Raw genomic sequence first — 12,579 nt, 5'->3', positions numbered from 1 at the left:
TCAAATCATAATTCACATGCATGAAAGTTTGTATTTACACGTTACCTCTATACACCTTAGTTTCAACTTTTAATATTTTAAATTTGGCATTTAGTTTTTGTTTTGCACTTATTTCTTTTGCACACATGCACATCACATATATCATCTTGAATTCCCAGCCATATAATTCATACTCCACTGCGTTATAAGTTCACATGCATTTTTCATTCATACCACATCATATACACGTTCAAACTTCTTCTTGTTTTCTCCACTTCATAGTCCATTCTTTTCATACGACCAAACTCTAAGTTTGGTATTGTGGTTGTGTTGTGCATTATTGTAAGTGTTAATACAAAAAATTCAAAATGTCTCTATTCAAAAAGAGAAAGAAAAAGAAACCGGCTATTCCATCCTTTAACAAAACCTAGTTCTGATCCATACTCCATGATGATCAGTACAGAATGTGGATAGAGAAAAAATTAGTGATTCTCGACGTGAGATTTGAGTTAAAGCCGGATGAATATCCGGTCATTTAAGCTGAAGTCTCTCGAAGAAAGTGGAGCATTTTGGAAAATCCACCAAGGAATATAGGTCTTACCTTAGTCCATGAGTTCTATGCCAATGCATGAATGATCCATGAAGAGGAGGCTCAAGAACTCGAGGAACCAACCTTCACAAGCTATGTCCGAGACCAACCTATTGACTATGGGCCTCAGAATGTCCAAAGGGTCCTCCACCTTCTTCCTCCGTCTCGTTCTCCCAACTTCAATCACTGTGATTATTCCGCAAGAATGATTAGTGATAGGAGAGAGTTTGAGGTGCTCCACGACATCTGTGTCCCAGAGACACAGTGGAAGCTAATGCTAGGGGGTGCCAAATTGATTGAGGAGGTCGGACTTCGTCTCTGTCGCTAAGGGATGGTTGGATTTTATTCAATATTCACTCGTCTCTACCTCCAATCATTCTGAGGTGACAGTGGATCGAGCCATCCTTATGCACTCTATCATTATTAGAGAAGAGATTAGAGTAGAGAACCTCATTCTTCCATATATAAGAACCATGACCCAAAGTTCTGACTCAAGATTAAGGCTCAAATTTTCGGGCCTCATCCATCACCTCTGTGAAGTATCTGGGGTGTCTATTAAGCAAGACACCCCTATAAAAATTGCAAGGTCCACCACTGTCATGATAATAGAAAGAAGAGTAAGAAGATATCACAGTAAAGTCCAAGAAGAAGAGCCACAGCAGCATCCTCCTCCTCCTCCTCCTCTCGCACCTAAGACTCAAGTTGGACCCAATCGACCTCAAGCTCAAGGGGTTGACGTGAAAAAATCTATCAGGAATTTCAATAGTTCCAGTTGGATATGACTGACAAAATAAAATATCTTTGTGCTTCCACCTATTACTCGCACCCACAACAAGTCCCCCCTTACCAATATATGGATCAAGTGTGGGAACATACTAGAAGAGAAGAGGAAGCTTGAAGATTATGGGAGGAGGCACGAATGAGACAGAGAATGTCGCGTCCTCAAACCCCTAAGGTAGAAGTCAAGAAAGAGGATAAGGAAGGTAGTAATGATGAATGATGAACTTGGTAATCTTATTTTATTTCTGGTGGTTAGTTATTTTCTTTCTTTTTCCTTTTTTTTGTCTTTTCTTTTTTTTTTTTTGCATCATGTTTTCTATTTCTATTTTCTTTATTTCTTTCGATGCTTAAAATTTGTACTTGTTCTCCAGTACCCTACTTATGTAAGAAAAATTTTTCTGAAAAGAAGTTGAATAATAAAAAGAAAGTTCAAATAAAATGTGGTGATTCTGAAAAGGATGATTTTATTTTATGGACCCAAGATATTTGAATGGATTTTGAGAAAAAGGAGATAGAATCTCCAGAAACAAAGTTTTGGAGACATATTATGAGAATCCAACATCCAATTTCTTGAAGCAGTTAAAAAAAAGTATGAAAAGATAAAAAAAATCCAAAGACAATAAGGCTCTGAGCACCAATGACTAGAGCCCAGTTATGTGCCTGTGATGCTTGTGTTTCAAGGAGACATGAACAAGTAAATCCGAGGGGTGCCTCACCGCCCAATAACTTGGGTCAACTGTCCCAAGATTATCGATTGAAAGTCTATATTAAGAGTTGCCTTGGGACTAAGCATTTAGAGTCCAAAGAGACTCTGACCATATATGTCTGGATGAATAAATTCCTAGTTATGTGTTTGTGGTGTTGATTGTGTCGAGAAGAGGCGGTAATTAGATCTGAGGGGTGCTTTATCATCCTATAACTTGGGCCAACTGGCATGGGATTATCGATGAAAACTTACTAAGAGCTTCCTTGAGACAAAACACTTAGAGTCAAAGACTTCAAACATCCTTTTCTGGCTAAATTATTAAGTAACTGCTTTAAAGGTCACACAATTCTAAGAAGATACTCATAATACAATCCAGAACTGAGTTTTTTAATATTCTTGATTCCAAAGTAAACAAGAGTCATCAAGATAAGAGAAGTATGCATATAATCATGGAGATTATTATAAAACCCACTTTTACTTAGACTTGAATTTACAAACTCGTCATTCTTTTTATTAAGATAAACTTTGCTTACTCTTCTTTTTGCTTGAAGACAAGAAAAATTTTAAGTTTGGTGTTGTGATGCCTAAACAACTTTAGTTATTTTTAAGTTTCTTTTCGAATAGTTTTCTTAGATTTGAATCAAAATTCTTATGTTTTTAGTGAAGTTTTTATGACTAATTATGGAGTTAGTTTAGAATAATTGTATTTTTTAGGATTTATTTTCAAATAATCAGGATAAAAGAACAAGAAAACATAAATATACTCCTAGGGAAGAAACACAAAGCTGGCGTCAGGCTTGAAGAGGCTAGCGCCAAGAACAGGGGCCCATCACTAGGCACCGGCATGCAACTCCTAACTCCCAGAAATGGTGCCCAATGCCACCCAACTCCAAAGTACTGAGTGCCCAATGCCCAATCCTAAAGTCCGGCTCCAAGTAATTTTTCATCTTTCATTGGTCTAGAATTTATCAAAGCCCAACGCTAGTGGATCAAGTCTAGCGCCAAGTCCATAGTTCACTCCAGGAAAGCTCTAAATTCAACCGAAGATTTAAGATTTAAATGATTAGTTAGAATTAACTTTTCTAGAAAAATAAGATTTGGTTGTTATGATTTAGTTTATATTAGATTTGAATTATTGTTTTTAATTTGAATAAGTTCTTATTTTATTCTTCGGAGACAAGAAGATAAGATTAGTTTTCAAATTTCAAAAGTTAGGAAGTTAGAATATAAATAAGTGAACAAGAATCACAAAGAGGATCGAACAATAATTAGATCCATCCAACACCTCATTAGTTTTAGGTTGTTTTTTTTTTCTATCATGAATAACTAAACCCCCTCTTAAATGTTAGGAGCTCTGTTTGATTTTATAGATGAATAATATAAGTGTTTTTTTTTTATTTTTGATTCATACTTTTCTACTTTTTCAAGATTGAGTCTCGTTTTTCATTTGTAATGGTTAGAAGTATTGAAAAATATTCTAATTCTGTCTTGGATTCTATTATTATTTTGAAAAATTTAATATCGGAATTAACTTGAAACTCTTTCTCATAATTTTCAACTTGACTAGGAATAGTATTTTGAAAGTTGTGTGACTTTAAATTGAAACCGTGCTTAACCTCTTCTTTTAATTAGTTGACCAAGGAGTTGGTGATTAATTAAGTTAAGAAAAATTGAATTGCTAAGTAATTGAAATTTGGTTACAAATGATTTGATGTGAAAAGATTTTTGCATGAGTCAAAGTAGGAAAACTTAAGTATTACGTTGTCTAAGAATTAAACATCTCCGAAGACTTTAACATCTCATTCTCTGATTACTTCTCCAAAGTTTCTAAGTATTTTTTCATTCACAAATACAATCTTCTTCATTGTTCTTTGCTTCTACTTCAAGATTCACAATCATCTTGCTAATATTTGATTGATCTAATTAAATATTCAATTAGACGTTACTTGATTCAATCTGTTAATTCTCATAAAAATGATATCCACTCACCGTAGTATTACTTAGAGCGATTTAGTGCACTTACCAATATCTGAAATATCAATTTTGAGTTTTCTATTTTTTTAACATGAATTTTTAATATGATGATACTTAATTTTTATATATATGTTAGTTCTAGAATGATGTATAAAATTCTTTACCAGCAAAAAGATAATGTTAAGTTTATGGTAGTTATATAATTTTATCAACACATTTTAAGAATTATTAAAATTAAAATGATATTTTTTATATTTTATTCATTATTCATTCTCAAGCACTATAACAAATTTCGGATCCTCACTCATTTCCCTCTTTGCTTCTTCTTCCTTCATCTCTTCCTTTCTTTTCCATTAGTTTTACCCTGCTAACTAACTTCATGACAACACAAAGGAACTAGCATTTTGCCTTTCACATTGTCCGAAGTTTAACCTTACAATGCTATTACAATGTGAGTGCATATTGGGAGCTACCATGAACATCTCATTTTATATAAATTGAAGACCAAAAGAACGAATATATACATATATATATTGATATATATACAAAGGGCACTGGTGGTGGGTGATGGAGAATTATTTGAATGAGAATTTTGGAGGTGTGAAATCCAAGAACTCTGATGGAGAATCTCTTGGTAAATGGAGAAAACTATGTGGGGTGGTCAAGAACCCCAAAAGACGCTTTCGTTTCACTGCCAATCTCTCTAAGCGAGAAGAAGCAGCAGCTATGCGTCGCACTAATCAGGTTTAAATCCCCTTCTACGTATGTTTTTCGCTCATAAAAATGTTAGTTGAACAAATATTTTGTATACTTATCTTGTCGAACAATTTTTTGTACCGATTTATTTGGTATATGAGGTAAAATATACCCGTCTTTTAAATTGCAAATGCAGCTACAAGGTAGTCATGGTTGTTATTGTTATAAGTTATAACTGTGGACATTGAGGCTTTTTTTTATGCCATTTGGACAGTGAGGCTGGGGTGTGATTTCTTTTTTTCCTGTATTTACAATTTGGTTGTGAAATGCAATTTAAAACATTGATGTGAAGAAAATAATATATCTCATGTTAGGTGAGTTCATTTCACCTGAATATTGTATGACTATGGTCTGTTTATCATCTACTACATAAAATGACTACAAAAAAATCGTAAATGTAAACTTCTTTCAACAGTGCATGTGAAATGTGTTTATCTATCATTTTTTGTTGTATAAATTATCTGAGTCTTAAACACTAAATCTTAACTTTAAAAAAAGTATAGGTGGATAATAAAAATATTAAATAATGTGAACAATAAATATATCAAATGTTTAATTCACTACGTATGCAGATAGCTATATTAATATTAAAATTTAGATGGGTAATTTAGGATATAGTGTGTTTTTACTTTATTGAACCAATTTTAAAGTCCATTATGTATATTATGGCCAATTCTATGGTGCCTATGATTTGATGTCTAAATTTTGCCTAACTTTCTTTTTTGTAGTAAGTTTTAAATTTTTAAAAATTATTTATTTTTATATCTTTTAAATTAAATATTAATTTTTAACTCTTTTTAATAAATAGACACCACATTTTAGTCACCATAACATTCACCTATATAATAATGATGACAAATAAATTATCTGTTAGTGTACTAGCTAGTTTAGTTGTGTTCCTAACTGCTATATTTATTAGTCCCGACAGATGTGTCATACTCAAATAGTGAAATTACCAAAATTGCAGATAATGCAAAATAATTTCAGTGTCCTCCACAAAATGGAGTAGATAGATCATAATTATATATTAAAAAGATTTAAAAAGAAAAAACGAAATTGCAAAAGGTTGAAGATTGCGAAACGTGCTAAGGAAACTTGACGCAACAGATATCCATGTGGCGGATGCAAAAATAAAATTGGCAAGTTTGTTTGGTTTCTAACAATCTTGTTTATTATTACTTATTACTACTAAACATAACTAAAAAGAGTGATAACTTACTAATATAATTTATAATGTAAAGTTTAGGGCGGTTAAGATTATAAATTATATATGAAATTTATTTTTACAAATTGTTTTATACTCTAAATCTTAAATTTTAATAGTATAAAAATAAAAAGTTTACACATTTAAAATTAATATAAAATATTGGCCTCCTAACATTCTTCCTTCGGAAATTCTTATTCTTTCCCATTTAATGCAGGAAAAGCTGAGAGTTGCTGTTTTAGTTTCCAAAGCTGCATTTCAATTTATCCAAGGCAAGTTTCTTAATACACTACACATTCAAGGATCGGATAAACTATAATAATAACTTTCACTATAAACTTGTAGGTGTGCAACTTGGTGATTACACTGTACCACAGCATGTTAAAGCTGCAGGTTTTCAAATAGATGCAGAGGAACTTGGGTCTATAGTTGAAGGACATGACGTAAAGAAGTTGAAATTCCATGGTGGGGTTGAAGGCATTGCAGAAAAGCTTTCAACATCAACAGCCAAGGGTCTTAGTGACGGTTACGAATCGCAGCGTAGGAGAGAGGAGATTTTCGGAGTGAACCAATTCGCTGAAGCTGAACTTCGGAGCTTCTGGGTTTACGTTTTCGAAGCCCTTCATGACATGACACTCATGATTCTTGGAGTGTGTGCCTTTGTGTCGCTGATAGTTGGAATAGCAACAGAGGGATGGCCAAAGGGTGCTCACGATGGTCTAGGAATCGTCGTGAGCATCTTATTGGTGGTCTTTGTAACCGCCACAAGTGACTACCGCCAGTCCTTACAGTTCAAAGATTTAGACAAGGAGAAAAAAAAGATTTCAGTTCAGATAACAAGAAACGGTTACAGGCAGAAAATGTCAATTTACAGTTTACTCCCTGGGGACATGGTCCATCTTGCCATTGGAGACCAAGTCCCTGCCGACGGACTCTTCGTTTCCGGATTCTCCGTCTTGATTGACGAGTCGAGTTTAACCGGCGAGAGCGAACCGGTTATGGTTACTTCTCAGAACCCGTTTCTTCTTTCGGGAACAAAAGTCCAAGATGGATCCTGTACCATGATGGTTACAACGGTGGGAATGAGAACACAGTGGGGGAAGTTAATGGCGACGCTAAGCGAAGGTGGCGATGACGAGACGCCGTTGCAGGTGAAGCTGAATGGAGTGGCAACGATTATAGGAAAGATAGGACTGTTTTTCGCGGTGATTACTTTCGTTGTGTTGGTGAAGGGACTAATGGGGAGAAAACTTGAAGAAGGGAGGTTTTGGTGGTGGTCTACGGAGGATTGCTTGGAGATGCTGGAATTCTTCGCCATTGCAGTTACGATTGTTGTTGTTGCTGTGCCGGAGGGGCTGCCGTTGGCAGTTACGTTGAGCCTTGCGTTTGCGATGAAGAAGATGATGAATGACAAGGCTCTTGTGAGACACTTGGCAGCTTGCGAGACCATGGGATCCGCCACAACTATATGTAGTGACAAGACTGGAACCCTAACAACCAACCGCATGACAGTTGTCAAAACATGCATTTGTATGAAGGTAAACCACGTAACATTTCCATTTTAAAAAAGCAAGTTTTAAAAGGCTATTTCTTTTTAATTTAATTTTGATGCTATGTAAGTATAAAATTTTACATGTATATTTTAAAAACATTTTTTTTCTTTTAATTCTTGCTTTTCACGCAGGTTAACGAAGTGAGCAACAGTAAGGTGTCTCAACTCCCAGATTTGGCATTAAAGCTGCTACTTCAGTCAATATTCAACAACACCGGCGGTGAAGTTGTGGTTAACAAAATGGGGAAGCGTGAGATTTTGGGAACTCCAACAGAATCAGCGATTCTAGAATTCGGGCTCTCGCTAGGTGGGGACCCACAAGGCGAGAGAGAAAAATGCAAGCTTATAAAAGTTGAGCCATTCAACTCCGAAAAGAAAAGAATGGGCGTGGTTGTGAAGGTCCATGATGGAGGACGCTTAAGAGCACATAGCAAAGGTGCTTCTGAAATAGTGCTTGCATCTTGTGACAAAGTGATAAACTCAAATGGTGAGATTGTGTCCCTTGATGAAGAAGCAATGAACTATCTTAGCAAGACAATAAACCAGTTTGCTAATGAGGCACTTAGGACTCTGTGTCTTGCTTATATGGAATTGGAAAATGGGTTCTCTCCAGAGGATCCTATTCCTTCTTCTGGGTACACTTGTATAGGAGTTGTTGGTATCAAAGATCCCGTTCGTCCGGGTGTTAAGGAATCTGTTGCAGTGTGTCGGTCCGCCGGAATAGTAGTGAGGATGGTCACCGGAGATAACATTAATACGGCAAAGGCTATTGCCAGAGAGTGTGGGATTTTAACAGATGATGGCATCGCCATTGAAGGTCCTGAATTTAGACAAAAAACTCAGGAGGAATTGTTTGAACTCATTCCCAAGCTCCAGGTACACTACTTTTCTTATGGAATAAATAACTGTTAATAAAATAGAACTAGTATATAATTTTCGGAAGATGACAATTACTTAACAAAATAATTTTTTTAAAACAAATAAAACTATCTCTTGACCCCTTCAAAATTTTAATTTCATTATAAAATAATCCAATCTAAAACTAAACTACTAAGATAAAATATACGAAATTAATATTTTTCAACTAGAAATTAGCGATTTAAAGTTAATTAGAGCCATTATCATAGAAATGGTGTTGTATAACAATTTAACATGATGCAACACAGGCACCACCATTAAAGAAAATGAACTCAAGTTCATAATTATTTATTTATGCATACTACTATTCGTGAATAGCACTCATTAAATTTGATCTTGTTCAAAATAATTGTTTATTTAAAAAGATTAGAAAACACTAATTAAATTTTTAATCCTATTAATATAATAAATAATAGAAAATAAGTGAAAAAGGAGAATAAAAAAATTGGATAAAAAAAGATAATTCACATAATTTTGTATCAACGTTCCTAATGTATTTATTGAAATTAATATGTTTTCAATAATTTTATTAATTCCTGAACATAATTAATTTTGAGACACTTATTTTAAAATTGGTATACCCTATGATTTAATGTATATAAATATGAATTATGTTTTTATAGATTGTATTTTGAAATTAAACTACATATGAATTTCAGGTGATGGCTAGATCCTCACCTTTAGATAAGCATACATTGGTGAAGCAGTTGCGTACAACTTTTGGAGAGGTTGTAGCTGTAACTGGTGATGGAACAAATGATGCCCCAGCCCTTCATGAAGCTGATATTGGACTTGCAATGGGAATTGCTGGAACTGAGGTGAGTGAGTGCTTCTTTTCCATGCTTACTGCAACTAATCTTTTAATTAAATATGTCCATAAAAACTATGGTCACTATCTAGAACCAAAATAATAGAGTAACGAAAAATGTTATTATGTTGGTATATGAATGGAATTGAGAACGAGGACTAATACTGGCATGAGTGTGTGATAAGAAAAACGAATAATTATAATTTGAAAGAGGAACTGGTAAGAGAAAAGGGAATTACACTAGCTAATTTTATTTTCATTTATACTATTTTCACCTAGAACTCATCATTCTTTTATTGCAAATTAGCCTAGTCCAATAATTATATTTGTTATAGGCAACATTCAGAAAGAAAAGGATTTATTTTTTATATTTAACCAAAGATTTAGAATATTTTGTGGCTGTATTTATATTTTGAGTATTTTTTATTTTTAAATTAAACACTTTTCCATAAATTTTTTTTGAAAAATGAATGAAAAATGTTTTCATGATCTTCCACTATTTCCCTTATTCCTAGCGGAATGTCGAATTCAACTAACTCATATCATAATTTTATGCACAGGTTGCTAAAGAAAGTGCAGATGTCATAATTTTAGACGATAACTTCTCCACAATAGTGACAGTAGCAAAATGGGGACGTTCAGTTTACATAAATATTCAAAAATTTGTACAGTTTCAGCTTACCGTTAATGTGGTAGCATTACTAGTGAACTTCTCATCAGCTTGTTTCACAGGTTAGAAAATTAAACAAGCCTAAACTTATTTACTTTCATTATGAACTCACTTCGTGCTCATTATTACGGAATACCCTTATTTTGGAGACAATAAAAAATCAGTCCAAATAGTTTAAAATTGTCTTATTTATTTTTTATTAATTATCCTTAGAATAATTGTATAATTTTAAATATAATAAATATGTAATTACAGATGTTAATGCATGTGAAATTATAGATGTGATAACTTTAGATACTGTACCCTAAAATATTATATTGAATTTGTTTCAGGAAGTGCACCACTGACGGCGGTTCAACTTTTGTGGGTGAACATGATAATGGACACATTAGGAGCACTTGCACTTGCAACGGAGCCTCCAAATGATGATTTGATGAAGCGTGCACCTGTTGGAAGGAAAGGAGATTTCATCAGCAATATCATGTGGAGAAATATCTTGGGACAATCAGTGTATCAAGTTGTTGTCATTTGGCTTCTTCAGACTGTGGGAAGATGGTTCTTCTTTCTCTGGGGCCCAAATCCTGATGTTGTCTTAAACACACTTATTTTCAACACATTTGTCTTCTGTCAGGTACAGTCTTCTATCTTCAACATACTATATGTTATTGTTCATGAATTTTTGGACACCAAATTGATATTTAGATATCTTAGTTTCAATTCTAATAAATAACTACATACTTAAAATCTAAAATTAAAAAAAAAAGATAAAATATATTTTTTGTCTTTAAAATTTGACAAAAATTTTAAAAATATGCTTAAATTTTATTTTATTTCAAAAGTTTTCGATTTATATTAAATATATTCTCAACAGCTAAATTTTTAAAAAATTTAAGACCACTCCAAATTTTAGAGACAAAAAATAATTTTAGTAAAAATATTTTTTTTATCATTTATCTGAAATATAAAGCGACTCTATAATTCGAAAATTAGTAACCATTCCTATCTAATCAAATAGTTAGTTTAAACGTCCTTTGTTATTAGTTTAGGCGGTTCCTAACATATCATTAAGTCACTAGTTATAAAGATCCGCTTAGACCAGTTAATTGAATGATTGGAATTGATTAAAAAAATTTAAATTGTAGAGTGACGTTTTATTTTTTGAAAAAATATCATGAATTAAAAAATGTATTTACTCATTAATGGAAAAGTCTAGAGGCAGCAACTTTTTTAAATTTTGGCCAGCATGTAACCAGCAAAAAAAAGTGAGTCATTGGATGAAATTTCACACCATTAAAATTATCATTGATAGCTATTTGATGGTTACAAATCACAAAAATTGTTGACCCTAGCACTCCTTTTTAGAAATTATACATTCAAAATTTATGTCGATTAATTATTGATTAGTTTTTATTATCTTTCCAAATTTATTAGTAAAAAGAACTACTGCCATCCATGACATGGATACACGTCAATTTGAATGAGTAATAAAGTATGTATAATTAAGCAACACTTTTCAAGAACAAATTCTAAGTGCATGAAATTTCAGTTATGATCCTTGCCTTATCAATGGGTTCATTTGATCCTACAGGTTTTCAATGAGATAAACTCTCGAGAAATGGAGGAAGTAGATGTGTTGAAGGGCATGTGGGAAAATCAGGTGTTTGTGGCTGTGATTAGTTGCACTGTCGTGTTTCAAATCATAATAGTTGAGTACTTGGGAACCTTTGCAAACACAACACCTCTCTCTTTTGTACAATGGCTCTTTTGTTTAGGGGTTGGGTATATGGGCATGCCAATTGCAGCAAAGTTAAAAGAGATCAATGTTGAATGAAAAGCATGTTGTGAATAGGTATATATATCATTTTTAAGAGTGAACCACCCTTAAAATATAGGACTCGAAAGATTGTGCTGTCAGTAAAAAAATAGTTTTTAGAAGAATGAAATTAGCCTTCTCTCTTAAAAGATATAAATTGTTTGACAAAATAGTACTTATATATAAGAATGAAACAATCCTGCTGACCAACAAAAAAGTGTTAATTGTTTGACTACAGAAGTTAGTTTTAACTTTCAATTAACCATGTTATTAAATTATTGATTATTTTTTAAGCCCAGTAGAAAAATAGACGCTGAAGAAATCTTTGTATACAAGAATATATACATCCGAACATGCATTGTAGCAGTGTCATGTAACAACTTCCATGAATTCCATGTGATCAAAACTAATATTTTCCAGTATCAACAGCTAGCTAGCCTTCTTAATTCTGGGTATAGCGACTTGTATGAACATATTTTTCTATTTATCTTTATGTTTTACAATGGTGGTTATAATAACTGTAAGTTTCGAAACAATAATTATTTGGCTAATTTTCTGATTTTAAATTGGATTTAGAAGGATTTAAACTAGAAAATTCAATTTAGTTAGTTAAAAAATTAAAGTTTTTAGGTTAGGAATTTGTTGATATATTTTGAATCTGGTAAACTATTTGAAGTGTAAAAATATAATTATTTTCTAAAAAATACATTCTTATGCTGAACACGCTTTGTACAACCTAGCTAGTACAAACTATGACAAAATAAATAAAAGAAAGAAGAAAGAAGTCAGAAAAATATTTCAAAAACAAAATAAAATAGATATTTTAGAAT

General features: G+C 32.8%; 1 protein-coding gene across 1 annotated transcript; it reads left to right on the top strand.

Annotated features, from left to right (window-relative positions):
- Positions 4,336-12,211, top strand: LOC107617361 (calcium-transporting ATPase 2, plasma membrane-type-like). The gene is made up of 8 exons (XM_016319123.2): positions 4,336-4,772; positions 6,206-6,260; positions 6,334-7,526; positions 7,673-8,416; positions 9,118-9,276; positions 9,827-9,998; positions 10,269-10,567; positions 11,525-12,211. Exons 1-8 carry the CDS (start codon positions 4,596-4,598, stop codon positions 11,765-11,767), a joined length of 3,042 nt encoding a protein of 1,013 aa, XP_016174609.1. The 5' UTR covers positions 4,336-4,595; the 3' UTR covers positions 11,768-12,211.

Source organism: Arachis ipaensis, chromosome B01, assembly GCF_000816755.2.
Source record: "Arachis ipaensis cultivar K30076 chromosome B01, Araip1.1, whole genome shotgun sequence".
Taxonomy (NCBI): domain Eukaryota; kingdom Viridiplantae; phylum Streptophyta; class Magnoliopsida; order Fabales; family Fabaceae; genus Arachis; species Arachis ipaensis.
This window is presented reverse-complemented; position numbering and strand designations above follow the sequence as displayed.